Below are 27,844 nucleotides of genomic sequence, written 5' to 3' on the forward strand. Positions count from 1 at the left end.
TATCTTCATGGGATGACATATTCTTTATGCATAACACTGCTTCCTTAACAATGTTATCATTCTTATTGGTGAGTAATTTAAGGATTATTGGAATGTACTTCTGGTCGTTTGATACAACTTTCACGTTCATTTCTTATTTAAAATTGAATATACAATTAATTCAATATGTTGAAACTTACTTTCTGATGTATAGTTCTTAATGATTGTTAGGATATTCTCTAAAATATATTCATTATTAGAAGTATCCAATAGGTTAAAAAGAGGCCCAAGAGCCTCAAAAATCTTATCCCTTATTTCTAAATCAACAGTTAAAAGAGATAAAGCACCAGTTATATTCTCTAACACATTCTCAGAAGTCTCGTAAAGAAGTGACAATAATATTGGCAAGCCTCTATTGTTTCTAAATTGAGTTTTGACAGTATCCAACCTTGCACAATTCCAAATAGTGGCAGCTGCATACTCTTTTATGGTTGGTGAATTTACATTTAATAGCTCCACAAGTTTTGTAAGACAATTGGTTTCCATCAACTCAGGAATTGTTTCAACTTGATGAAGATTAGACAATTAAAACTATCAAAACATACCAACAGTGGAAGAATTTCTTAAAATGCCCAGAATTTTTTCAACAACTGATAACGAAGAGTTCTCTAACATGCCAACTAATAATGGGAATCCATGACATTCTCTAATGAGTTTCTTGTTCATATTGTCAATGCTACAGATCCACATAGTACTTGCTAGCTTTTCAATGATTGATTGTTTAGTTTCCTTCTCCAAAATTGCAAGCATTAATTCCAGACCTCCAATTTCACCAATAGTTTGTTTGTTTTGGTCATTGATGGCACAATTTCTCAAAGCACCAATAGCATTTTCTCTAATATTTTCATTGTCAGATTGAAGACAATGCAAAAGTGGCTCAAGACCATTTGTCTTTCTGATAATCACCTTGACCTCTGCTTGGGATGCACAATTCCAAAGAGTTCCAGTAATATTTTCAATCACTGCTTCATTTTCATATGTCAATAGTTGTACAAGTTTTGGAATTCCTCCCTTTTCATAAATCTCCTTCTTGTTGTCGTTATCAACAGCAAGGTTCCACAAGCATCCAGTAACATTTTCAAGGACCCCAGGATTATTTGAGGCCAACAAATCAAGCAATATTGAAATAGCTCCCAACTCACGAAGTGTCATCTTATTCTCTGTGTTCGAAGCACAATTCCAGAGAGCTCCTGCAGCCTTACTCTGCAAACCTTCATTTGGGAATTTGAGAACATCTAAAAGAAGAGAAAGACCTTGTGACTCTCGTACTGTAATTTTGTTGTCGTCATCTCTAGTAAGATAGCCTAACGCAATAGTTGTATTTTCCAAAACGCTTATATTGTTTGTTTTCAAAAGAGAACATATAGTTGGTATTCCTTGATTATTCCTAATCAGAACCTTATTTTCATCATCAATAGATAGATGCCAAATAGCTGTGATGGCTTTATCCATTACTTCTTCATTTTGGGTTCTCCATATCAGCTCCAGTAAGTTTTGGATAACTCCTATTTGACCTAGATGTCTTCTATTCTCGGCAGTGACAGAAAATGCTGTAATTGTTGAGCATGCTGAACAAAATGTTAGATAAGTTAACAATGAACTAAAACATACCTTCCCCGTTCACATTTTCATTAATAGATTTGAGCAGTCTGGCTACTTGATCGAATCCATTTCTTTCTTTAACAATTTGACAATATTCTTCTTTTCTACAAAGTTCGGAAATGATTCCCAATTGCAAGAATTGAATATCTGGTCTTGACACTTTAAGAGAGTCTAGGAGAAGCTCAGTGATTGTTATCCAATATTTTTCGTAATGATAAAACTCCTCTTCAAGAGTGGAACATAATTTGTAAAATTCAGTCAAGGCTTCCTTAGCAACTGATTCGCTAGGAGCATTATTATTCTGCAGGAACCACACAAAAGTTTCCAATCTCTTCTCAAGAGGAGATACTGTGAGAGTGGCCAACTTTTGTCCAGAAACATTCTCACAAAGATAAGAGTGAGCAGCCTTTACGCATTTCGATGCAATAGAGATTGATTTCATCTGATTATGTCAATAGTAAAATCCTAACAAAATACACACCTTCTTTCTAGTTTCCTCAATTGAGTCCTCTAATTTTTGTAGTTCCATTTTCAGCATCTTTTTAGCATGTTCTTTTACCTCCACTAATGATCCAAAGTCACCCTATCCAAAATCCGATAACACTTACCTAGATCCATTGTTTGTTTTTCCTCTTGTTTTAATTTTTCCATTTGTTCCTCCAGTAACGATTTCAAATGTGTTTGATTAACTGAACATTCTCCATTCAATTTTGTAAAAATTCTATCGATAATCAATAATTCCAATCATCATCATTTCAACTTACTCTGCAGCAGGTATCATTGATTCATCTACTCCAGATATAACATTTAAAACATTGAAAAACGAGAACACTATTGTCTTTGTTATCATCTTTTAAAAGGCTTGTTTAAAAAACATACAAGTTGTTTGTACATCATCCGGATGATCCGATGCAATACCATTCTGTTCCGTTGTTTTGGAAACAGTATTATTCTCCCTACATTACACAGTAGCAAATCATATTAAGGATGATGATTAGCTAATTGAAAGGGTGGTATTGTTTTACTTACATTTTTTTTGAATATTACTTGATTGGCCAATGGAAAAGCGTTAAAGTTCGGAATCGCTTTTTGCATCGGCAAATTATTAATAATTTCATCACCTACATCAGTATGGTCGCTTAGTTCAGTCAAACAAGTCAATGAAACACCTACTCAATTTTATTGAGACAAATTACTAAAATCACTAAGGTTTCGTTCATGCTCAAGTGACTTATTAAGGAAATAATTGATGGTGAGATGGTCGAGTGGTCTAAGACGACACGTTAAGGTATGATTGATACCGTGTTCCGCAAGGGCGTGGGTTCAAATCCCACTCTCATCAGTTTTACATTGACATTTTAAATTCTTAGAGATTAAGCGTAACACGACCGTTTAATTTTGATAAACCATTAAAAAATGAACGCAAACAACAGAAACGATCCACTTACTAAATTGTACGTTAGTGATAAGTGATAAGTTTTTCCTTAGTGCAATTATGAATTAATAAAACAAACTCTATAGACAAAATATGGCCAAGACTGAGAGTATCAGAAGGCTTCAATCAATAGTAAGTAAACTCGTAGAGACTATGTGATCTTCAACTTAACAGCAATTAGGAAAATCAAATTTTGAAAGTCCTTCCATGATGAGTGTCGGTTCTCCAAATAATATTCATTCGTCTCCAGTCTCTCAAGATTGTAAGTGTTTCCGAATATTAATAAGGGTTGTTGATAATTGTATTAGTTGCTATTAATCCTGCTGTTGAACAACTTACGGATTGGAAGAATCAATTCAATGACAGACTATCTCAGGTTCAAGAAGAATTGTTAATGTTCCTGACACAAAAACATGTATCACAGGAGGAATTGGCAATTTTGATCAAAAACACATTTTCGGATTTTAAAATTTCAATTTCAGAATTATTGAATACTCTCACATTGTTAATGAAAAAGTTTTTAAAGAAATCTAAAAAGCTTGTTCAAACAGCAGATAGTCAGTGGGAAGTTATTGTATTGGATCTTAACAATCAACTCGAGCATGTTTCTAGAGCTAGAGCAGTTGAGGAAGAAAAGAGAAAGGAATTGGAAAAGGAAGTTAAAATGTTAAGACAAAAGATGAAGTCAATGAAGATTGAAATGGTAAAACCAAAAGAAGATCAATATCAACAATTGGTAAATTCAATTCAATCAAACCCTTCCTCTCCAGTAGCCAAGGCAAGAGGTGTTGCAACTCCAAAGGGCTCTCCAACAAGAACACCAAACAAGAGTCCAAGAACACCAGCAGGAGGAAAGAAACCATTAACTTCTCCAAAAACAAAGACTCCAGCTAAACCTGCCGAAGAACCAGTCGTCACAGTTGAACCAGTTCCAGTTGTGACTGAATCACCTAAAGTTGAAGAATCTGTTCCAGAAGTTAACGAACCAGAAGTTGTTGAACCACCTAAGGAAGAACCCCCAAAAGAGGAACCACCTAAGGAAGAAACTACTCAAGTCGAGCCAAAGAAGGATGAAGAAGAGGAAGTAGACGAAAAGGATAGTAGACGAGACAGAAGAGGAAGAAGAGGAAAGAAAGACGATGAAGAGGAAGAAGAAGAGAAACCTACATCAAGAAGAGACAGAGGAAGAGGAAGAAGAGGTAAAAAGGATGATGAAGAAGAGGAAGAAAAAGAAGAGGAAAAGGAAGAAAGAGGCCGTGGCAGACCTTCACGAAGAAACAAGAAGAAGGACGAAGATGAAGAGGAAGAAGAGGAAGAGGAGAAACCTACAAGAAGAGTACGTGACAGAGGAGACAGAAGAAAGAGAAATGAATGATTCAAATGAATTTCTTCTACTTCACTTGTAATCTATGTAATAATAAAAGAGAACTAATAATTCTAATTTCTTCCGAAACTTGCACGATTCAAACATTCCAATTTCCTTTGTTAATATTTAAATCCAATAATATGTTAGAACATAATTTTTGAAATTTTATATTTTAAATTTATTGGAGTCGATTTACTTGGTTTCAGTAGCCTTATCCTTTTGAGCCTTGATCTTCTTGACTTGCTTGACGATCTTCTTTTCTTCCATCAAGAAAGCACGGACAATTCTTTCCTTAAGGTGGTTGTGATTCAAAACACCTCCATAAGCTCTGGAGATAGTTCTGGTGGATCTGGAAGCTCTCTTATTTTCAGATGGTCTCAATCTCTTCAAACCTCTAACAGCTTCACCGCCCAAGTACTTTGGAACAGTTGGAGCCTTGACCTTTTTCTTGGTGAATTGGACAACCAACTTGCCAGATGGAGTCTTGACGAGCTTTTGCAAGTTAGATCTAGTATTGTAGGTCTTGGTTCTTCTGATGGTAACTCTTTTATCGAGAGACATCTATGTAGAATAATGATGTAAAGACAAAGAAGTTGGTAAAAAATGGACTGGCAGGAACTAACACTTACGTTTTACGACTTTTTTTTTTCAACAAATTTTTGGTTGAGAAGGTACCTATGATTTTTACAATGGAAAATTTTTACCAAGAACATCACAAAGAAAAATAAATCATTACTTCATCACTCTCAATTTTACTGGGTCTTTTTCTTACCAACATCGCTAATCATAGAATCCATCAGATGTTTCAATATATTATATATTAATATATTTCTGGAGCTATTATTCTTGTCGTACGATCGTTCATAAAGCATAACATTGCAAATAGTAGCAGTATTGATATAACGAGGAATACAAAGTTATCTGAAGATGAAAAGGAGATTTATTTAAAGTCCAGAAATATCAGCTCTGAGTACTTTTCTCATCATGTTTGCTCTCGATTTGATGATGTTTTCTTGTTCTTTCATCCACTCCTTGTCTCCCTTCTTGGTAATATCCTTAAGAGCCAACAAGTCATAAATAAAACCTCTTCTAAATTCCTTCTTGACAAATTGGTAGAGGAAAAGGATGAGACTCTCTTTGAGGGAATCATGTTCCTCCACTTTGGCCAATCTAAAGAAGCATCGAGTAATTTCCACCTCACTAAAATCTAACAATAAATTAAGGAATAACAATCTGAAAAAGACCACATCCAACTGTTGAAGACTATTAAAGTCAATAATCTTGAGCATGGAGAGTGAGAGACATCCTTTACCAATCAATTCTGAGAGAAGCTTACTGATATTGATCAGCTTTCTGACAGTATTCTTTGATAAATCATCAAAATATTCGTAAAAAGTGAATTGGAATGCTCTGTTGGTATTTTCAATACTGCATAGCTTTTCTGCTAATTTGCTGTAGTATGGATTAAATCCCTTCTCTTGACAACAACAGTGTAATAAAACTCTTGCAATTTCTCTATTGTTCTTTTGAATACCCAATTTGACTAATCTTTGGAATGCATCAATGAAATCGTCACTTCCCATTAGAATACAGAAAACAGCCCTTCTCAAATCTGTTGTCATTCTCTGTTCCTTGGCAAGTTTTTCAAGTTTTCTGAGAGTCTTTGGATCCATGTCATGGAGGGCTACACTGATATTATCTCTATTCTTCATAGAAGACAATGCAGTAGCATTTGAATTATCAATTGAAGAACCAACTTGATTGCCAGTCCATGCTGAACCGACAAGCCACCATCTACCCTTCTTTTCAGCTTCAATCAAATCAATATATGGAATTCTCAACGTGTTTTCTCCAGTCTTCTTCTCCTGTTTTTGTAAATCCTTGACGCTTTGTTTCAATTGTTTGTATTGTTCAGAAATGTCTTCTTGATATTGTCTCTTTCTATTATTTCTCAAATCATAAATCATTTCAACGAGGAATTTCATACGTTTAGCAACAGCTGAACCTTCGTCCTTCACGGTATCTTCGTATTTTTCAAAGCTTGACTTGATAACCTCGATAATGTCCTTCATGGCAGCAGGATCGTCAATCTTGAGTTGGAAACCACAAGCTGAAATTAAATTTTAATATTGACTGATTCAAAACTGAATACACATACCTTGAAGTAATTTGAAAAGATATTCCACATTCAGTTCATTAATATTGAGGCAGAACATTCTAATAATATCATAGATGAGTCCACAATAAATTAACTATTGTAATAAAAGCTTTAAGAGAGCTATTCAAATAAAAACTTACACCCAAATTGTAGACGTGACAAATTAATGTCAACAAGTTGGAAGCTTGATGTCTTTGATCGACAATTGAATCGAATTTTTGGATCAATTTCTCCATAAAGTGAGCACCAATGTTGGTTCCTCCAATATTGTGCATTGCAACCATGTAGGCAGCATACACCAAAATGAAATTACTTTGAAGGTCAACAGTGTCACAAACGCTTTCAATAATAGAATTTGAAAGAATATCATGGAAATCTTTGTATAAATAGTTAAAATCGTCATCAGACAAAAAAGAAACACTTACCATTCTTACTACTCTTTTCATAGAGAGCTAATGATTCCTTTGTGATTGAAGAAATATTGGCAAGAGAAAGCTTGTTCAATAAATTTCTAATGCTCTTTTGAAGGGCAATATAGGATTCAGATTTTCTACCACTTTCCAAAATTTGTTGTTTTCTCATATGAGGAGGAACATATTTTCCACTTGTATTTTCTTCTGTTTCTCCTTCTGCTGGTTCTGAAGATCGCTCAGGTTTCTTTCCTTTTTGTAAAAGGGTGGCAAGGGTTGGTACTTCACTCTTTAAAAATTCAGAATAATCAACTCCTTGTTGCTCAGATTCAAGCATGGCGTCAATTTCTGCGTCAAGATTGATCATATCTTCTGGGTCAATATCACCAAACATTCCTTCATAATCTTCTGCAAATTCTCCAAGATCTTCTTCATCAATTTTTGGTTCTATGTATCCAGGAACGATATCCTCTCCATCACTTTCTTCCTGCTCTTCTACAACCTTTTGTTTTTTCTTTTCTTGCTTTTTCAACCTCTTTTCCTTTACAAAGTTTTCCAAATTAGAGGAGCCAGGGTCTGTATCCAATTCGTCAATTGCCTTATTCTTTTTAATTTTCAATTTCTTTTCGAGATAGGCAATAACCTTATCATCTAGATCTTCATCACCCTTTGACATACCTTCTAACATGTCCTTTGTAATAAATATAGCTGTAGAGTCCTTATTATTTTTCAATTCTTCTTCATCCAAGTCGTCGATAATTTCCGATTCATCAGAATTGTAATCATTTCTAGAACTACCTCCATATCCATCATCAGAAAAATCATCATCTTCATCTTCAGCCATTAAATCATCCTCAAACAATAAATCCTCACTTTCTTCTTGCTTTCGTTTCTTGGCTTTCACTTCGGCTTTTTGAGATTCTTGCTTTCTCTTATTTGCTTGTTGTGGATTAGATTCTGTCTTCTTTGTTGGTTGAACTTTTTGGCTTCCCTTCTTATTAATCTCTTTTGGTTGTTTATCATGGTTTTTAGCTTTACTCAATTGTTTTTGCTTCTTTTTCTGTTTATTCTTTTTCTTTGATTTTGCCAACATGAAGCTCATTTGTTCAATATGTCCATCACCAAATTGTTTTGATCCGCCACCAATAGCAGCAGCATTTGTTTCCGCAAGATCATCATCTTCACCACCTCCTCTTCCTCTCTTTTTCCTAAACGATTTTCCTCTGTTCATCATATTTTTTTAATTCAATTTTTTTGTCTATTAATAATTTCACAACAACTAAAATTTTCAAATATTTAATTGAATTCTATTTCAAAATTTAGTTGTATAATTTAATAATATTATTGCATTAATTCAATTATTCATCTAATAACAACTAATATTGTCCAACAGATTGATTACATGGCTGTTAACAATAATTTCAAAATTAAAAAAATGAGTGATAACAACACTAGTGGAAACAATACATCATCAACCAATCAAAATCACTCACAAGCAAAGGAGGCACTATTGCAATCCCATAAAAATTGTATTTCATTTGTGAAGAAACAATTATCGGATCCTGTCATTACATTTGTTTTGCGAGAAATAGAGAACATGGGATGTCCTTTGCCAAATCCATTTTTTCGATGTGAAAGATGTTTGCACAGCTCGTTGGATAAACCAAAATTCAGTGCTGCTTATGTTTTGGGTTCTTTTGATAAATTTGATAAAGATGAACAAGAGACTGATAGTGACACTATTGATACAGATAATTTCTTTGGTAAACCTGGAGTATTATTATGTGAGGATGTTATGGAAAGGTATTCCAAATCAGATGACAAGACTGTCATTTTACACGAACTTATTCATGCCTATGATGACTGTAGAGCAATGATTAACTGGAAGAGTTGTGAACAATTAGCTTGTGCTGAAATTAGAGCTTCCTCACTGAGTGGAGAATGTGATTTTTTGCATGAAACTAGGAGAGGAAAATTGTCAGGTCTTAGAGGACAATTCATGAATTGTGTCAAGAGAAGAGCAACTTTGTCACTCAATTCCAGTGCTATTTGTGGAGGTCAAGATAATGCTAAGCATGTAGAAGATGTTTTCAAGACTTGTTTCAATGATACAGAACCATTCATCAAGAGAATTTAAATCCATACATAGTATACTACAATGTTGGTTGTGGGTAAAATAGAATTCCTGATTTCTGTTGTCATTGAATATTATATGGAGGAGGAATTTAAAGTTTTCATCATGGAATATGGATAACCAAAATAATGGCCAAAGATGAAGTTGTAATTTTGTTTGGCGCCAAAAATTATAAAGCCTACTGAAATGTTGGCGCCCAATCTACAATAAAAAATGGCTCAACGTACTATCAGTTTGGGTAAGTAATTATTGTTATTGTGTTTGAAGGTATATGAAAATCATTCCGAACTTTAATAGGGGTTAAATTTGTTGAGGGACAACATTGGCCAAAACCAAAGAATGCTAAAACTCCTTCAAAGTATCATTTTTCGATCTGCTTGTTGAATGGAGACATTGAAAAAACTAGAGTAATAACCGATGCAGAAATGGGAGCTATCAATATTGAGAAGTCATTTGCTAACATTCCAGTGGAAGTATGTACACTTTTCTTCAGATTGTATTTATAATAATTAAGGATCTTTTGAATTTAGTAATTAATAACTCAACAGTGGATGTTCTCCATATAAAGATGATCAAGGGAGAAGATGACAAAAATGCTGTAGAATTTGGATTTTTGGATTTCAATATTTCAGGATTATTTACTAAAAACGAGGTGGAAGTAGTTGGAAATGTCACAATTACTGAGGAAGGAGCAACACAGGAAGAAATTCCAACTGTAAAGCTACAGTTGAGTGTAAGTGAAGCTTTACTTCCAAAAAATGAAATATTGGAGGGAAATTTGCTTAGTATCAAACTGGGTCCAATAGTAAATTTACCAAGAAGTTGGCTTCCTAAAGATGCTCAAAATATTGCAGATATTCCATTAGATTTTACTGTAATGTGTAATTTACCTATTGGATCAGGCCAAAGAACCTACTTTTTCAGAAATGGTAGAATGGTAATGAGACCATCAACGGATGATCCAGAACGGAATGAGGCAGTAGTTCAATGGCCAAAGGATAAGAAAACTTTCTTTATAGATTCAGAAGCAATGAAGGCTTTCGAGAAGTCATGCGTAAATTGTGAATGCTTGAATTTCAAGCTGTATAGAGGAATAGTAAAGGAAATGATGATGGATGGATGGGTTGACCAAAATGAAAAACGATATAGAGCTGTTTTTGGAAAAACTCTGAGAGAATTATTAGAACCAGGTACTAAATCATCCAAACAAGATATACAGTTGGGACACGCCTCTGCAGATGAAGAATTCCCTGCTGATCCAAGGCCAAAGAGTGCAAATAAGAAAAAGAAAAAGTCAAAGGATCCAACTCCAGCTCAATTATTACCTGATGCTGATCATGATTCAAAACCTTATGTTGAAAATGGATCGGCAATATCTATCGAAATTTCATTTGAGAAACCTCTTATTCCAAAACCTGAGGACAGAACAAGAACCAACATGAGACCTTCTGATATTATAACAAAGAGACAAAAAGTAGAGAAGAAAAAGTAAGTTTTATTCAAGAATTGATTAGAATTTCAATCTTCAATTTATACAGGGACATTGTGGAAAAATACCAAGAAGAAATATCAGGTGTTGTGGACATTCTAGTTGAAGAATATAGAGCTCTAATTGAAAGAGAGTCTAACTTTGATAAGGAACATTTTATCTTTGAACTTAACCATACAGGAAAATACTTTGCTTTCAAGGAGAGACTGAAGGCTTGTGTTGTTAATCTTGTAAAAGAAAAGTTTAGTCATGAACTCAAGTCAAAGAAGGAACACGAGGTCAAGGCGTTCTACAATGATATCTATGTTTACTTGGTAAAACAAATGCACGTTGCTATCAACAAGATATTCAACAAGGCAAAGGAACAAGATCGTAAAGAATCACCAATACAAGAAGAAAACAAGCAAGCAGACAAGTGGAAGAGACTTGCTGATGAGGCTGAATTCGAGTTTAATTATATTGCAGCTGCTAAATATCACCAAGAGAGAATAACTGGTACAGATGAAGAGCTTACAGCAGAAATGTGGTATGAATACGGAATTTTCAGTTTGAGAGTAAAGGATTTGACTAAGGCTGAACAATCATTCAGAGAAACTCTTTCTCGAAACATGGCTCACTTAGAGTGTTTGAGAATGTATGGTGTTTTACTGTGTATCAAAGGTCAATTGAAGGAGGCAGAAGTATTCCTTCAGTCGTCAGTTGACTTGGATAACAATAACTTTATTTCATGGGGAGTTCTTGGAATGCTCTTCTCCTTAACAGGAAATGAGAAACAGGCATCTCAATCATTTTTATATGGTGATTTAGCAATGGAAAAGTCTGGTGTAGACAAAACTCTTCCACTCAAATTAAGAGTTGCTAACTTTTTATTGGAAGTTAATGCTGATTCTCTTGCTGAAAAGTTACTTATTGATTGTACACAACACTTTGGAGAGTCTGCTGATACATTATATGCTTTTGCCAAGATGTATTCTATTAGAGAGGATTATGATTTGGCAAATGAACAATTACAAAAGAGTCTGAAGATTGTTTACAAATCCGGAAGAACATGGGAGTTGTTGGGTATGATTCATCTAAAGCTTGGTAATGTAACTGAGGCTGAGAAGGATCTTGAGTCAGCTCTTAGTGTCTCTACGGCCCCAACAGCTCACATGTTATTGAGACTTGCCAATATTTATTTATCATTGGAGAAGTATGAAAAATCAAAAGACACTTATTTGAATGCAGCAAACTTGTGGTCTTCTTGTACAGCATGGTTAGGAGCAGGTATTTCCTATTATCGTTTGGGTGACTATAATTTAGCAGAGCAAGCTCTTAATGAGGCCAACATTCAAAATAACAGAAATGCTGATGTTTGGGGATATCTTTCATTGATTGCTCTTCAAAACAGAAGAGAAAAAGAAGGAGAGAAATGTTTAAGAGAGGCACTCAAACATGGTTTAAAGGCTTCTAATCCAAGTCTTATTAATGAGATTTCTGCCTCCATTTCTCAATTCAAAACACTTAAAATAAATATTTAATCACCCATTACTTTATTAACTCAATTGGTGATCATTTAGAATATCTTCACAAAATATAAGTTGGTGGATCAGTGGAATGTATCCTTGTTTTTGTCCAATAACAAGTGATACTTGTGAATCAATAATTCCTTCATTTAGGTCTTCTCTTCTCAATAGCTTGTAAACTCTCAATAAGATGTCATCTCCAAGCGATTCCTCCAAATACTTTCTTAACGCTTCTATTCTAAAGTTGAGAGAATCATTGTCCTTTGTCCCTTCTAACATTAAAGTTTTACCCATAATCTTGAACTTGTTTGGGAGTGCTGGTGATTCCTCCTCTTGTTCGTTTTCACTTGTAAAAATGTCATCGTCATCATTTCTTGACAAATTCTTAATATCTCCAACTACGTTTTTCATTGTTTTTAGAATTGAATTGTTCAAATTTCCTCCTGATTTTTGATTATATTGATTTTGGTGATCTTGAATTAAAATATTTGATCTATACCCATTATTGTTATTGTCATCTTGCTTTGGGATGACATTGTTTGCTTTCATTTTTGATAACCTTTCTTGCCTCCTCCTCTCCTCTGCATATACTTGTTTTTCAGCTACTGAATCATCTATGGGACGCCCTGATTTTGGGGGCTGTGAAGAATCTGTCCCATCATACAATTGAGATTCCACTCGCCTACGATTCATTTCAGCTTGCTTTCTCATTTCCCAGTATTGTTGCTTTCTGAACTCGGCTAATTTTTCTTCCTCCTTTTTTTTAATATCCTCCTCTCTCCTCCTTCCATCGTCTTTCGGAACAGCACTTGGTAGAGGTCTATTGCTTCCAATGTCTTTACTTAAAATAGAGTACTTGTCTTCCTCTTGCTTTACTCTCATTTTGTTCCTCAGAGCATTTACTCTGCAGAAATTCAACACAAAATTGGTCCTTAAGAACTTACCTTGCTTCTTCATAGATTGACTTTCTTTCTCGTTCTAACTTTTCTTCGGCATACTGCTTTTGCCTTAGCTCGTATTCTCTTTTTCTGTCGGCAATGTCTTTCATTCTCTGCTCTTCCTCAAACATTTTTTGTTCCTTCTCTTTTTGTAATTTTAAAAGTCTTTCCTTTTCTCTTTCTCTCTGCTCTTGGAGTTGTTTCCTCCTCTTCTCTTCCATCATCTTATCATTGATGAAACTTGCCTTTGGAGCGACTGAGGGTGTCACCAATTTAGGTGTTGGCTTTACAATATCTCTCTCGTATTTCGCAAGGACTGGAGCATTATTATTGTTATTGGAAATTAGAGGCATTCCTCCAACATTAGAGAACTTTCTATTATCCTTAAACGCAGAAGGTGGTACTTTAACTTCTGGGACTGGACTAGAAACTCCGCTTGGACTCTTTTCTTGTACTTTTTCTCCACTTGTTTCAGGCTCTCCTTTTGATAACAAGAATTCCATTCTCTTTTGAATGAATGGTATTTTCAAAACAGAGTTTATACTTGGCCTGTCTCTAGGATCCTTTTGTAACATTTTGCCAATCATATCCCTTAGATCAGACGAGTAAGTTGAACTAATTGGGGGATAGGTTCCTCTCAGAATTTTTCCAACCAGAGCTTTCATGTTATTAGCCTCAAAGGCATGTTTCAACGTCACCAATTCGTATAGAATGCACCCTAAAGACCATACATCGGATTTGTTGTTATATCTATTATTATGTTTAGCACATTTGTAATAAGCAGAAACTTACGGTTTTTCTTGACAAATTTCAGGTGACAAGTAGTAAGGAGTACCAACAAGGGTCTTGGCACATTCCATTGTCGATTGCAACACTTTGCTGATACCAAAATCTCCCAATTTCAAAGTTCCATCTTGTGCAATAAATATATTTTGTGTCTATGAAAGAGTTATCATGAAATGAAATAATTGGTGCATACCTTCAAGTCTCTGTGTAAAATTCTTCGGTCGTGAATATATTTTACAGCCATTGATATCTGTATGAACCAATCCACAAGTTTTTCCTCTGGAAATAATTTTGATTTTTGTTGTTTAATCTTTTCATATAAATCTCCTTGACTCGCATATTCCATAACTATATTCAATTTTCCTCCATCCTGAAATGAATCAACATATTTTACAATATTGGGATGTTGAAGAGAACTTAATACTTTCACTTCATTAAGTGCTTCCTTTCTTTCCTTCTCCGGTATTCCTGATATTTCTATTTGTTTGATTATATACATGTTATTGTCAATTTTTGACTGAACAAGCACAGCTTGTCCGAAGGTTCCTTTTCCCACAACCTATAACAGACTTGTTCAAATATTTCATCTTGAAATTACTCCTTACCTTGACCTTCTTGTAGTTTTGCATTTTTTTTGGGTTAATCAAAAACTTGGCTGTAGATTTTTGATAACCGTTACATGCCGTTTTTGTTCGTATTCCCGCCTTTTTATTAATAATAAATAGAACAGTTTTGAACATTAAGTGTTGAGTCAATGTAAAGTAGCTGTTTGAAAATTTTTATATATTATGATACAATTAAGGTTTTCATTCTTTAAGCATGCATGAATTGGTTTTCAAGTGGAAATCCCATTGCTTTTCAGTTCTGGTAATTGCATTGCCCAAAATTGTTTTAGTTTGAGTTTGAAGTGCTGCAATATACTTGTCCTTAACTTCCTTCTCGGAGGTGTTGGCATTTGCCTTCTTTGCTGCTTCTGAGCTGATCATTGATTCATCTAAAAAGCCAGCTGTATCAAGGAACTCAGTCATTGCTCCCATTAATTGATCGTACATAATGGATCTTCTAATCTTGGTTTCAAGTTTGGCAGTTTCTCTTTCAATATATTCAACCTGTTCCTTATCTAAAACTCTCATTAATTCTAACAAGACCACGAGGAGAGTGTGTCTCTTCTCATCCTCTGTAATTTGTTGCACAAGTGCCCTCAATGAGAAGAGAGAATAATCCCAAACAGTATTCGATTGTTGTAAAATGGTTGCTGCGTTTGTGTACAAACAATGGAAAGCATGTAGTAAATCTTCAGAAATGGAGAATGTTGTTACTTCATGATACAAGTGCTTGTTTCTTTCCACAAACTTTTCTCTCAGTAGATCAACCTTTATCTTTCTCATTTCGTCTCTATTGTCTTTTGGTGGGGCTGGTTCAGGTAAGTTATCAATCACTCTTTCTACTATATCATGCATTACAATGTAAACTCCATTCTCCTCCTCCTTCTCTACAAAAGGTTCCAAATCCTGTTGTTCCTCTGAAATTACTACTCCTTTCAATTTTACCTCATCACAATCACAATAAGCCTTTGGAATAGTTTCCAATTTAAATCCATCAGTAAAAATTCCTTCCATATCAGACTCGAATGAAAAGACAAACTTTTTGGTTTTTTGAGGAAGCAATATTCCCTTTCCTTCTGTAGAAAGCATAAATTTGGATTCAGCCCTCTTCTTTTGAAGTGATGTAATTGGCTCAACCTTAACCCATTTGTATTGGATTGAGCAGCATCCTGTATTTTCAAGAACAACCTCCTTTTGAACCAATTCTCCTGGAATGGCATCAAAAAGAATATCATTTTCCGATAATTGAAAAGCAGGAGCTTCCATCTCTTCTTTTGCTTCCTCTTCCTTAATTTCGTATGGAAGATGAGAAGCAGAATATGTTTCCTCTTCGTCATATGTATTGTACTTTTCCTCAATCTTTTGACCAATAACCTTCAGTTCTTCAATAAGAGAAGAGGGATCATGGGTTAGTTCCTTAGCTAATAGTTTTCCATATTTCTTTCTGAAATAGATTTAGAAATTTCGATTCAACCAGGGTACTTACTTTACATAGTCTGATTTCATTGACCTAATTCCCAAAGGTGTGTTATCCCTAATTAAACGTTCCAGTACATCTCAAAAACAATAGACAACTTACTCTGCAATAAATCTATCAGGATTTCTCACAGTAGCTGGCTTTCTAATTTTTTTCTCAATAATAGGACAAAACAAAGGATATGGATAATTTCCAATTTTAACATATCTCACTCCATCGTCCTCAGGTACATCTACAATAACTTAAGTAAATGAAAAACATTAATACTAACTTCTAAGAGATAATTCCCAACTCCATTCGTTGTGACGTTTTTCTACTGGAATGGAAGCTTCCAAAATATCTATTTCCTCTCTTTTTGCTCTGAATGCATCTTGACTTTCCATCACCAAAGAAGTTTTTGGCTATTATCCTCAATAAAACATTCAATCCCCAACCTACCTTTCCTGTTTTATTTGCCAACCGTTCTCCAATATCCCCCCAAGTTTGCAAATATTCTTCATACTTTCTGAGGGCCTTCTCTTGCATAAATTGTCTTCCTACTGCCTTATCGTCATGAATTGTTTTTTCCAACTTTTCCGAAAATTTTGGTTTTGTATTTCTAGAACTTTCCAAATTTTGCTTCATTCTCTTAAACGATTCATTATTAGCCTCCACATTTGAACACAATGATCCAGAACTCTGCAGTGTTGATTGAAGTTGTGATCGACTCATTGCAGTCATGTACTGATCCAATGATCCTAAAATTTCAATCTCCGATTTTGGAAGACGAGAAGCATCAAATAAATTCGGAACCATACTAGGCTCCATTCCTGGTTCAACATTAGATAAATTCATCTCCATTGGAACCTCAACCCTTGGAGGTAATTGAGGAGCAGACTCTGGTTGTGGTGTCATTTTTTTAAATGAAAAACACTGTAAATTTTTAATAAGAAATTGAGTTGTAATGATGTATTATAATAAACACAATAGAAATTCTTATTAAAAAGTTTAATAATTTGTATGTACAATTTTAAGGCTTAGATTGTAATGACAAGTCTTTTACCTGGGTCAATATTTTCTTGCCATGCTGCAGCAACATTTTCCAAAGGCTCAACATGAGTTTCAATCTTGAGCTTTCCCTCAGCAACCCATTTGAATGTTTGAGGAAGAATTGAAGAGAAGAATTCCTTCATTCCACTTTCAGAAATACTGCCCAATCCACTTCCAAGTATTTCAATTGCTGTTGAACGTAATAAACTTGAAGGAATTGCAACATTTTCGCCTGCCATTGATCCAACTGTTACTACCTTAACTGGGTGAGAGAATCCGTGAAGATTTCCTGAACCTTTCAATGATTTGAAAATTAATTCAATTGGATGACCCCACAAGTAATCAATGACAATATCAATTGGTGTCTCTTGATGAATTTGAGAGATTTGCTTGGTAATTTCTTCATCTGATTCTCCAAGAGAAATTACTTGATCAACTCCATATTCATTCTTTAAAATCTTTAAAGACTCTTGATTTCTACCTGTTGCAATTACCTTACTAGCTCCGTATAACTTTGCCAATTGAACTGCAACTCTTCCAGTAACTCCAGTAGCCCCATTCACCAAAACTACTTGACCACTCTTCAAGTGTGCCCTATCTGTCAATGCCAAACTTGCACCCATCACAGCATTTGGTAAAGCAGCAGCAGAAACATCATCAATTTCATCAGGGAGAGGCACAACCTTACTCTTATCAACAATGGCCTTCTCTGCAATCATACCACTGATGCCAAATGCATAGACTCTCTGATTAGTTGTCTCCAAATGTCCAACACCATCCACTCCAACAACTGTAGGCAATTCTGAATAATTGGTATAATGTTTGCCAGATGCTCTTATCTTATCTAAATTCTTAACAGAAGCTGCCTTGACAGAAATCACAACATGTTGATCCACATTCAATAGTTTCGGAAGAGGAAAATCCTTTTCAAATATTGGTACATCGCCGAGTTTATGTAAAACTGCTGCTCTCATTTTTTTGATTGTTGTTTTCATATTATTGGAACGAATACGTATTTGTCAATAGTAGTTTAAATAGTATTTACAATTTGTCCACTGCGCACCAATAGGGTGCACTATTAGTGAATCCTGTCTAATGGATTGTAGCGATGATGCAAGAAAGAGCTAAAGCAGTCAATTAAACAACAACTTTATGAATAAACTTTTAGTTTGCCTGTATCAGTAGAAACAAGCAGTAATTTGTGAAGAGGTAAATATTTAACGTCAGTGTAGTTTCCATTATTGGAATCGCTTGAAATATTGTTAAATGCTTGCCCTTCACAATATAAAACCTCTCTATTGTCTGAATCGATTGGAATTTCTCTCTTCTTTTTAGAAAGCTTTCTTTGTTTGTTCTTGAAGTCGTTCGAGGATTTAGAGTTCAATCTGTCAATTACATTTCTTGTAGAAACAAAACTGGAAGATTTACAGTAGAGAATTCTATCAGGTTGCAATGCAAATAATTGATCACATTCTGGTCTACTATAAAAATCGAACGAAATGATTGGAGCATTCGAAACTAAATCTTGATTGGTATTGTTGGAAACCTGGAATGCCTTGATACACTTGGATGGTACAGAGTTTCTTGTATCCCAAACACGAATTAAGTCATTCTTATAGTCAGCTGCATCTTCTACTGGTCCTGTAATTGTGGAGGGGCTATTATCAAATGAAACAGTCTTACGGCAGCATGTGATAAAGTGTCCAGGTTTGGTTCCATCGTATGGCAATATTTTAGTAAGCTCTCCATTTTCGTGTGAACAGAATGAATCCAAAATCAATCCACTATGTTGTTCCATTAAAAATATCACGCCATTAGATAGTCCAATAGTTAAAAAGTTATCTCTTGGATGACACTTGGAAATGCATTTGATGTTATGTTCTCCAATCACAGCAGAAGAGGTTGATGACATCATGTTTGGTACATAATTTGATGATTGGGATGTGAATAACTTCCACTCAAAGGCACAAGACTTGGAAGGTTGTCTTAGATCATAAAATTGCACATTAGGAACAGACGAATAACTACTAGCCACAAGAATGTTAGGATTATTTGTCAATGTTTCAAAAGTAATGAAATTCATAGTACCATTCAATTCTTGATTAATAGATGGAGATCCTGCACCAACAGTATACAAATATTTAGTTGTCTCAACATCAAATAAGTGAATATTTCCTCCACTATCCTTACACAGAAACTTGTTATCTGAAATGAACTTTACCTTGTCAACTTGAGATCTAAATAATTGCTTGTTAGTAGTTCCAGTATTTTGATAGCACAAATAGGTGCTCTCCATAGAAGAAGATTCCAAATTCCACAAACGTACAACAGGATTTGAGTGATGTCGCAATAAACCTCCACCAGTTAATATAATTCTCTCATCTGATGGACAAACATCAATACATCTAAGTGATAAGTCATTAAATTTCAAATCTGAAAGCTCATACTCCAAAATTCCCTTAAATTTAACATCAGAAGTTTCTCTATCAAAACTATTGAATGCAAATGATTTTTCAAATATTTTTCCACTTGATAGTTGGTTATGAATGTACCAAGAATTCTTTTCTGAGGTAACCTTTTTTGCTTTGGAGTATTGAATTTTAGGCTCCTTTGACTTGAGCTCATCTGCATCATTCTCTGAAAAATCAACAGTATCTTTTGTAAGACTGTCTTCGAGCATCTTACTATTCAATACAGCCTCTCTCATTGTAGAATTTCCAAAAACGCAACAGAGCTCTCTATACAAGGTGCAACCCATCTTGAAATGTCTATTATTTTTGAATCCACAATTTTCATCGTCATTACTCTCCTTGGTAGATTCATCCTCGACGGGACTATCATTGGTCGAAATATCCAAATTCTTATCATCAGATGCTGTAGAATCTCCACGTTTGAATCTCTCAAAGAATGATCGAATACCCTTTTTCTTTGTAACCTCATTATTTGTAGAATTAGCTTGAATGGTCTGGGCCTGAATCGCTTCTTCATCAACTAAATCGCTGGCTAATGGTTGGCTATTTACTATAGGATTCTTGGAAAGATTTGCAAAAGATGGTGCCACAGCAAGTTGTTGTGAAAAGTATCCATCCAAGTAAACGGCAGAGCACAAGATTTTTCTAAATGTAGATTTAGAGTTTTGGAATATTTGAATTCTAACTTTAAGGTCACAAATATGGAAGAGTCTACACAAAAAGTGAGTAATTCTCTCAAAAATGTCCAAAATGTAAACAAATTGATTATTGGAATCATCATTTTGAATAGCTAAATTATAGGTTGCCTCCATAATATTATTAATCAAGACTTGATTTGTTTGTAAAATATTATTCACAACAAGAGTTTGATTTGTGGTTCTTTCGAGAATATTCTCTAACAAGTCAATAATATTAGTTGCATTCCTCTTTAAATTTTCAAGATTTGTTATAGAACTAGAGGTTAGATCGTATGTCTTGATTTCTTGTAAAATGATAGAAAAGAATTTAGATGCATAGTAACTAACAATTGTTCCATATCCCAAATTGGAGCTCAAATTATTCAATAGTAAAAAGATACTCTCATCGAATTGATAATGTCTAATCTTTTTTCTCAGTTTGAATAGTAATGGATCCAAAATGTATTGTATCGAAACAATAATTCCAAAATCGTTACATAATTTACACAGTGTAGCACATATCTTTTTGGAAATTTCTGGAAACTTGACACAATTAGTGAATAATCCTTCAATAAAGAATGGTAATAATTGTTCTAAGAATAAACGCTTTTGATCCTTAGTTGTTGGATTAGTGATACCCTCAGAGTATGTGGTTGATGATGTTTGAGAAGCCTTACTATAAGGTTTGTGTGTAACATCAGACAATATTACATTATAAATTAATGAAGAAAATGAATATGAATACAAGTTGAGAGGTAGTAACAACAAGTCTGATCTTTCTGGAATGGTATTGTTTGGTGATGAAGATTCATTATCTGAGGAAGATGTGCTATTTAAAATGGACTCTACTCTTTCATTTTCCATATACAATTGATAGAGTCTCAATTTAAGTATCTTTTTGGCCGAGTCACACTCTTTGAATTTGGAAAGGAATTTCTCTCTCGAATATCTTACCATTCCTCTCAAAATTTCAATACCATAAGTCCATGGTTGGATGTGAACAAAATGATTTGGTGAATTTTTTTCCATCTTTTTCACAAAGAACATGTGGAGAATGTGAGGAAGAACTAAATCGAGAGCATCAGGTGGAAGAGCCATAATACTCTCTTGGAATTCTTGTGAATTATTTGGTGGTTTGATTTGTCTCAATACAAAATTATATCTTTCCAAATGACTCTGAAAGAGGTATAAATTTGAGAGAACCCAATGACAATACTTGAAATATTCTGGAAAATATTTTTTGGATTGGTTAATAAAGAGTGCCTTCTTTCCTTTTGAAAGATTGATATCAATTAACTTTTCAACAATGGAACGAGCAGGTTGACTGATCTTTTTCAATGCAGGTACTTCTGGTTGATGGTTCAACATTCCAGTCTCCCTAATATACTTTTCAAGAGACCTCGTATTAAATAATGGCTCAAAAGTATAGAGAGAGGCTAGCAAACATCCAACAGCAAACATGTCATCATTATAAAGCTCGCCTTTGGATTGAACTCGAGAACGATTAATCTTTTCAATGAATGGTACAACATGATAGGCAGAGCTGGTAAAGTACTTGCTACTGAATTTGACAGAATTTTCATACAAGTGCATTCTCTCCATAATAGAATTTGATGTGGAATATCTAGGGGGGTGTGGTTCGAAGAATAATTGAACAAATCCAAAACGTGAAGGATACAAGTCGTTATTTTCCTTTCTCAACATGACATTTTTAGCTTCAATGGCATGGTGTCCACTAAGCTTGTATCCAAAAATCAAATCAATCCAATGATGAATATTCTGACTCACATAGTCACTCTCCAGGGCAGCTTTATGCTTTTGAATAAATTCTTCAGGTGTAGAAGCCCACGGCGGCAATACTAAATCAGTCATGTCTGTATGAATGGAAGTGAACATGTTCGGATCAGTGAAAAATTCTGGAATGCATTCATCTGGAGTCCACTGATAGAGACGAACAATGGAATTTGGATATTCTTTTGGTTCATAGTTTTGTCTGACAAATTTCCTCAATGCACTAATAGAAACTCTTCTTGCCTTGTAGATAAAGTAGGTAATTTCAGAAAGTGGCTCTGTAACGTGATGAGGATTATCTGGTGATTGATAGGTAAAATCCAACATTTCATCTCCCTTATTGAGTCTGAATTTAGTTTTGGTTAAATCTCTCCATTCAACACGTGAGTTTGGATCGGTTGGGTCACTCTCAAAATCAATAATCCATGGCAATACAGGATGATACTGTTGATCACCAAGTCTCCTCCCAGCAAGAGCATTAAGTTTCATCAAGTAGTCAAAATTTGAAATTTTACCCTCCTGCCATAAGAGAACTAGATCTTTGGTTCTATTCTCGGAAATGTTCTGTGGTGACAATAGGGTACTATTATTTCCAGCTGTACCAGTATTGGATGTTTTTGAGGGTGATTTAAATTCTGCCATTGGTGTTTGTAAAACGTGATGATGATGATCAGAGATGTGTTCTGGAGTATAGAGTATATCCTGTCCAATAATTGAAATCCACAACATTTCATTGATTAGAATATTATTGGGTATTAATTTTCCATGAGCAATATTATTCTTGTGACAATGTGAAACTGCCTGTAATAATTGATAGAATAAAAATCTTCTACGAATGTCATCTAAATTAATTGAATAAAAAGTTAATGAAATAATGAAACAATTATTAAAAAAAAACAATATAAAAACAAACCTGTTTCAAGAAGAACCTTATTGAATTGAATCAATTCTTCCCAAGTATAATTGTACATTTCCAAAACAATAAACCAAGCATTTTTACTTTCATAAACATCGTATAATAATGGTATATTAGCGTGCTATAAATAATAGTATTTCAATAATTATCATTTCCAAATGAATAAATAATTGATAATAAACAAATTTTAATAATGTTGATAAGTTAAATATTTAAAAATAATTATAACATACCTTTGGAATAAAAGGACCGTCAAATAATATAAAAGTTTCATCCAAATCCCCATGTGAAGGATTATAAAAAGTATAATCATCCAAAATTAATTGATTTAAATGATAAATTTGTGATAATGAATGATGTATGGCCTTTCTAATTGAATGATTAGATTTTCCATCTCCCATTTCAAATTGTTTCGGAATGACTCGTACCACTACATTTACTTCATCGGGTAATAATGAAAGTGGAATACTATTATTTGAAATGATATTATGATGATTAGAATTGTTATTATTGTTACTATTATTAACATTGTTATTATCCAAATTATTATTATTCAAATTATTCACATTATTTTCTTCATGTAATTGATCCTGTTGATCTTGTTGATTCATTGTTGGAGATATTGATGATGAAATTGATGGTGATGAATTTAATTCATCTTGTTGTGATAAATTTTCATCATCTGTTAACACATGATTATCAAAAGTAGGCCTCTTTTTATAAATCTTGGATCGTTTACTATTATACATTTTGCAACAAGCATAGGAACATTTTCTCGTATATTCGGGACTCAACATGTACTGATACTCGATGAGAGTCGGCGAGAGATCCTGTTCAATATATTCTCTCACTTGACTCGCATTTAAATTTCCCATTTTTTAATAATATTTATTTTAATATTAAGATATTGTTATTATTATTAATATGTTAATCTGTTAGGAAATGCATTCTTTCAATATGAATTAATTGAAGTGTTTACAATTAAACAATTGGTCATGACTCTTTACAATTTACAGTTTTTACATTTGTCAATAGTCCCCACCTTCATCTTGCCATTCACCCTCTAAAAATTTAGTTCTAAATTATTCATGTTGTTATTCTTATTATTCCTATTAGACCTTCGGTTGTATAAAAACTGTAGTTGGTCAATTAATCGCTTCTCATTCAAATTGAACAATAAAATAAAGGTTCATTTTCAAAATTGCCTTCAAGTTGGAGGTTCAAATTCAACCGTGACCGCGGTTCGTTTTTGATTTTGAAGTGAATATTTTCAAAAAGCTCTTTTTTGGTACCACCCAGTATTAGACACTTTTTATCTAGTAAGCCATTCTTGTTCTTTCTAACATTCATCACCTTCTTAACTCCCTTTAATCTATTCAATCACAACAAAGTACAAGTATGTTCTTTCCACTGATGATTTCCATCAATCACAGTTAAGCCAAGTACAATTCGAAAAAGCTCTTTTTGTGAAGTGTTCAACTTGTTGTTGAGGTTTCTTCTTCACCGCATCATCGCATATTCTCTTGCTCACCATCAACAAGTGTTGTGAATCTTTCCAGAGAGGGAGAATCGAAAAAACAACGCATTGTAATAATTTTACACCGTTACAAGCCACTTCGACCAATCAGCGCGGTGCACCTCTTTCATGATTTTTATTGAGCACGAGTAGCATAAATTATTCTCTGCTGTTGAAAAAAAAAACACCAAACTACCAAACTTCACAATTTTGATAACACGAAAATGGTCAAATTCAGTATTGATGAAATCCGTAATATTATGGACAAGCAACCACAAATCCGTAATATGTCTGTCATTGCTCACGTCGATCACGGTAAATCCACCTTGACTGACTCCTTGGTTGCTGCTGCCGGTATTATTGCTCAAGCTAATGCTGGTCAACAACGTTTCATGGATACCAGAGATGACGAACAAGATAGATGTATCACCATTAAGTCTACTTCTATCTCCCTCTACTATAAGAAGCCAGCTGAAGATGGTACTGAAACTGAATATTTGATTAACTTGATCGATTGTCCAGGTCACGTTGACTTTTCATCTGAAGTTACTGCTGCTTTGAGAGTTACTGACGGTGCTTTGGTCGTCGTTGATGCCGTTTCTGGTGTCTGTGTCCAAACTGAAACTGTCTTGAGACAAGCTTTGCAAGAAAGAATTAGACCTGTCCTCATGATGAACAAGTTGGACAGAGCTTTCCTCGAACTCCAATTGCAACCTGAAGATGCTTATACCAACTTTAACAAGGCTATTGAATCTGTTAACGTTGTCATTTCCACTTATGATGATGGTGGTTTCGGTGATCCACAAGTTTACCCAGAAAAGGGTACCGTTGCTTTCGGTTCTGGTCTCCATTGTTGGGGTTTCACTTTGAAGAGATTCGCCAAGATGTACGCCAAGAAATTCGGTGTTGCTGAAGAAAAGTTGATGAAGAAATTCTGGGGTGATAACTTCTTTGATGCTGCTAACAAGAAATGGGTTAAGGACTCTCAAGGTGGTAAATTGGTCAGAGGTTTCTGTCAATTCGTCTTGGATCCTATTTACAAGGTTTTCCACTCTTGTATCAATGATGATAAGCCTCTCCTCGAAAAGGTCTTGCCAGTTTTGGGTATTACATTGTCTGCTGATGAAAAACAACAAAAGGATAAGAAGTTGATGAAGTGTGTTATGGCTAAATGGTTGCCAGCTGCTGAAGCTCTCTTGGAAATGATTGTCACTCACTTGCCTTCACCAAAGGTTGCTCAAGGTTACAGATATGAACATTTGTACAACGGTCCACTCGATGATAAGTATTGTCAAGCTGTTAAGAATTGTGATCCTAATGGTCCATTGATGATGTACGTCTCTAAGATGGTTCCTACTAACGATAAGGGTAGATTCTATGCTTTCGGTAGAGTTTTCGCTGGTAAGGTTAGAACTGGTCAAAAGGCTAGACTTATGGGTCCTAACTTTGAACATGGTAAGAATACTGACTTGTTCGATGATAAGACTATCCAAAGAACTGTCGTTATGATGGGTCGTTATACTGAATCTGTTGATGATATTCCTTGTGGTAACGTTGCTGGTTTGGTCGGTGTTGATCAATTCTTGATCAAGACTGGTACTATCACTGATTCTGATTGTAAGGATGCTTGTCCATTCAGAGATATGAAGTACTCTGTTTCCCCTGTCGTCAGAGTTGCCGTCGAACCAAAGAATCAAGCTGATTTGCCAAAGGTTATTGAAGGTATGAAGAGATTGGCTAAGTCTGATCCTTTGGTCGTCTGTACTATCAATGAAGAATCTGGTGAAAAGATTATTGCTGGTGCCGGTGAATTGCACTTGGAAATTTGTTTGAAGGATTTGAGAGACGATTTCTGTGGTGGTATTGAATTGAAGATTTCCGACCCAGTCGTTGCTTTCAGAGAAACTGTTTCTGAAGCTTCCCCATGTGATACTTTGACTAAGTCTCCAAACAAGCACAACAGATTGTACATGAATGCTGAACCACTCCCAGAAGAAATGCAAGATGATATTGAACAAGGTAAAATTACTGCTAACGATGAAGCCAAGAAGAGAGCTAAGTACTTGCAAGACCAATACGGTTGGGATCAAGACCAAGCCAGAAAGATTTGGTCATTCGGTCCAGACCAAACTGGTCCAAACTTGATGGTTGACGTTACCAAGGCTGTCCAATATTTGAACGAAATTAAGGACTCTGTCAACTCTGGTTTCCAAATTGCTGCTAAGGAAGGTCCACTCTGTAATGAAACATGTCGTGGTGTTAGATACAACTTGACTGATGTTACTTTGCACACTGATGCTATCCACAGAGGTGCTGGTCAAATCTTGCACACTGCCAGAAGAGGTTGTCAAGCTGCTCACTGTAACTCTGCTCCAAGAATTTTGGAACCAATCTTTTTGGTTGAAATCCAATGTCCTGACTCTGTTTTGGGTTCAGTCTACTCTGTCATGAACAGAAGAAGAGGTACAATTGATCAAGCTATCCAAAGACCAGGTACTCCAATGTTCAACGTTAAGGCTTACCTCCCTGTCTTGGAATCATTCAACTTCTCCACCTTCTTGAGATCTGAAACTGGTGGTGAAGCTTTCCCACAATGCGTTTTCCACCATTGGCAAATTGTTGGTGGTGATCCTTGGGATAAGACTTCAAAGATCAGAGAATTGGTTGTTGATACTCGTAAGCGTAAGGGTTTGAAGGAAGAAATTCCAACCGTCGAAGAACTCTCCGACAAGTTGTAAATCAACTACTCTTAATAAATAATAATTTCTTAAAATCAATGACAAACATTTAACGATTGAAAAGTTTAAAACGCACTCATCATGTCAACTTGTTAGCGTTATCTTTACGCAGAGCATTACACTTTTTTACCAAAGACATTTTATTGCACTCCTCAATTAATGGTATTTGTATCTTGCAATTGGTTTATTTATTTATTACAAACTAACAGATTATTCCTAATTGAATTAAGCTTTCGAATTGTTAATAAGTTAAATTTTCCTTCTCCATTGAATTATCGCCAATCTTGAAAATGTTCTGTAATATTAACTACATTTCTCGTGGTAATTCAGGGAACATGTTTTAATTCTTTCGTCATCTACCAACGATAAGCAGTCTCGAACATCAATTTTTTTACCCAATTGATTTGCCTCACTAAGAATGGACCGATACAGTAAAATGCTCAGCTAATTCAAGAGTATACTTGGAGTTGTTGAGTATGTGGATAATAAATCCAACTCTTCTTATAATCTTTGTTCGAAAGATTGAAATCTTGAAATAAGAAATCAGTCAAGCTATGATAGACTTGAGAAATCAAAATAATTAATTACCACTTAGATTGATAATAAAACTGCACAAAAAAACTGTTAAAATCAAAATGGTTACAGCGAGCGGGGCTTGAACCCGCGACCTTAAGCGTGTTAGGCTTACGATCTAACCAACTGATCTATCGCTGCTTATTTATTAAAAATAACTTCACCTTAATCGAGCTAGTATTTGTGAGG

The 27,844-nt window shown here is 34.7% G+C and overlaps 11 protein-coding genes and 2 non-coding genes across 13 annotated transcripts; 5 read left to right on the forward strand and 8 right to left on the reverse strand.

The window, feature by feature from the left end:
- Positions 1–77: 77 nt before the first annotated feature.
- On the reverse strand, positions 78–2,292 carry NAEGRDRAFT_70269 (uncharacterized protein; the record flags this gene model as incomplete). Its single annotated transcript, XM_002674584.1, has 6 exons — positions 78–132; positions 180–195; positions 585–1,607; positions 1,651–2,083; positions 2,123–2,205; positions 2,250–2,292. 6 exons carry the CDS (start codon positions 2,290–2,292, stop codon positions 78–80), a joined length of 1,653 nt encoding a protein of 550 aa, XP_002674630.1.
- Positions 2,293–2,892: 600 nt separating this feature from the next.
- On the forward strand, positions 2,893–2,983 carry NAEGRDRAFT_t454. Its single transcript has one exon. It is a non-coding gene; the product is annotated as a tRNA-Leu (tRNA).
- Positions 2,984–3,057: 74 nt separating this feature from the next.
- Positions 3,058–4,451, forward strand: NAEGRDRAFT_70270 (uncharacterized protein; the record flags this gene model as incomplete). The annotated part of the gene is made up of 4 exons (XM_002674504.1): positions 3,058–3,095; positions 3,163–3,208; positions 3,251–3,338; positions 3,385–4,451. The coding sequence occupies 4 exons, from the start codon at positions 3,058–3,060 to the stop codon at positions 4,449–4,451; spliced, it is 1,239 nt and encodes a 412-aa protein (XP_002674550.1).
- Positions 4,452–4,596: 145 nt separating this feature from the next.
- On the reverse strand, positions 4,597–5,086 carry NAEGRDRAFT_58709 (ribosomal protein L34e). The gene is made up of 2 exons (XM_002674585.1): positions 5,072–5,086; positions 4,597–5,003 (listed from the first exon to the last, which is right to left on the reverse strand). Exon 2 carries the CDS (start codon positions 5,001–5,003, stop codon positions 4,635–4,637), a length of 369 nt encoding a protein of 122 aa, XP_002674631.1. The 5' UTR covers positions 5,072–5,086; the 3' UTR covers positions 4,597–4,634.
- Positions 5,087–5,386: 300 nt separating this feature from the next.
- On the reverse strand, positions 5,387–8,244 carry NAEGRDRAFT_70272 (uncharacterized protein; the record flags this gene model as incomplete). The annotated part of the gene is made up of 4 exons (XM_002674586.1): positions 5,387–6,552; positions 6,601–6,694; positions 6,741–6,976; positions 7,026–8,244. 4 exons carry the CDS (start codon positions 8,242–8,244, stop codon positions 5,387–5,389), a joined length of 2,715 nt encoding a protein of 904 aa, XP_002674632.1.
- Positions 8,245–8,445: 201 nt separating this feature from the next.
- On the forward strand, positions 8,446–9,147 carry NAEGRDRAFT_70273 (uncharacterized protein; the record flags this gene model as incomplete). Its single annotated transcript, XM_002674505.1, has 1 exon — positions 8,446–9,147. One exon carries the CDS (start codon positions 8,446–8,448, stop codon positions 9,145–9,147), a length of 702 nt encoding a protein of 233 aa, XP_002674551.1.
- A 210-nt stretch (positions 9,148–9,357) lies between these two features.
- NAEGRDRAFT_70274 (uncharacterized protein) lies at positions 9,358–12,153 on the forward strand (the record flags this gene model as incomplete). The annotated part of the gene is made up of 5 exons (XM_002674506.1): positions 9,358–9,382; positions 9,442–9,617; positions 9,659–9,877; positions 9,917–10,632; positions 10,683–12,153. The coding sequence occupies 5 exons, from the start codon at positions 9,358–9,360 to the stop codon at positions 12,151–12,153; spliced, it is 2,607 nt and encodes an 868-aa protein (XP_002674552.1).
- A 925-nt stretch (positions 12,154–13,078) lies between these two features.
- On the reverse strand, positions 13,079–14,491 carry FM166 (uncharacterized protein; the record flags this gene model as incomplete). Its single annotated transcript, XM_002674587.1, has 4 exons — positions 13,079–13,826; positions 13,869–14,014; positions 14,056–14,339; positions 14,422–14,491. The coding sequence occupies 4 exons, from the start codon at positions 14,489–14,491 to the stop codon at positions 13,079–13,081; spliced, it is 1,248 nt and encodes a 415-aa protein (XP_002674633.1).
- A 177-nt stretch (positions 14,492–14,668) lies between these two features.
- NAEGRDRAFT_70276 (uncharacterized protein) lies at positions 14,669–16,838 on the reverse strand (the record flags this gene model as incomplete). The annotated part of the gene is made up of 5 exons (XM_002674588.1): positions 14,669–15,911; positions 15,954–16,001; positions 16,047–16,176; positions 16,216–16,345; positions 16,383–16,838. 5 exons carry the CDS (start codon positions 16,836–16,838, stop codon positions 14,669–14,671), a joined length of 2,007 nt encoding a protein of 668 aa, XP_002674634.1.
- A 122-nt stretch (positions 16,839–16,960) lies between these two features.
- NAEGRDRAFT_70277 (uncharacterized protein) lies at positions 16,961–17,947 on the reverse strand (the record flags this gene model as incomplete). The annotated part of the gene is made up of 1 exon (XM_002674589.1): positions 16,961–17,947. The coding sequence occupies one exon, from the start codon at positions 17,945–17,947 to the stop codon at positions 16,961–16,963; it is 987 nt and encodes a 328-aa protein (XP_002674635.1).
- Positions 17,948–18,107: 160 nt separating this feature from the next.
- Positions 18,108–23,703, reverse strand: NAEGRDRAFT_80587 (uncharacterized protein; the record flags this gene model as incomplete). Its single annotated transcript, XM_002674590.1, has 3 exons — positions 18,108–22,754; positions 22,826–22,949; positions 23,062–23,703. The coding sequence occupies 3 exons, from the start codon at positions 23,701–23,703 to the stop codon at positions 18,124–18,126; spliced, it is 5,397 nt and encodes a 1,798-aa protein (XP_002674636.1). The 3' UTR covers positions 18,108–18,123.
- Positions 23,704–24,518: 815 nt separating this feature from the next.
- Positions 24,519–27,113, forward strand: NAEGRDRAFT_56254 (translation elongation factor 2). Its single transcript, XM_002674507.1, has one exon. The coding sequence runs from the start codon at positions 24,569–24,571 to the stop codon at positions 27,080–27,082; it is 2,514 nt and encodes an 837-aa protein (XP_002674553.1). The 5' UTR covers positions 24,519–24,568; the 3' UTR covers positions 27,083–27,113.
- A 609-nt stretch (positions 27,114–27,722) lies between these two features.
- Positions 27,723–27,796, reverse strand: NAEGRDRAFT_t463. Its single transcript has one exon. It is a non-coding gene; the product is annotated as a tRNA-Val (tRNA).
- Positions 27,797–27,844: the final 48 nt, after the last annotated feature.

The sequence above is a fragment of the Naegleria gruberi genome, assembly GCF_000004985.1.
Source record: "Naegleria gruberi genomic scaffold NAEGRscaffold_39, whole genome shotgun sequence".
Classification (NCBI taxonomy): Eukaryota; Heterolobosea; class Eutetramitea; order Acrasida; family Naegleriidae; genus Naegleria; species Naegleria gruberi.

Bases quoted from the DNA above. Each gene is read 5' to 3' on its own strand.
- NAEGRDRAFT_58709 (XM_002674585.1), bottom strand. From the start codon at position 5,003: ATGTCTCTCGATAAAAGAGTTACCATCAGAAGAACCAAGACCTACAAT.
- NAEGRDRAFT_56254 (XM_002674507.1), top strand. From the start codon at position 24,569: ATGGTCAAATTCAGTATTGATGAAATCCGTAATATTATGGACAAGCAA.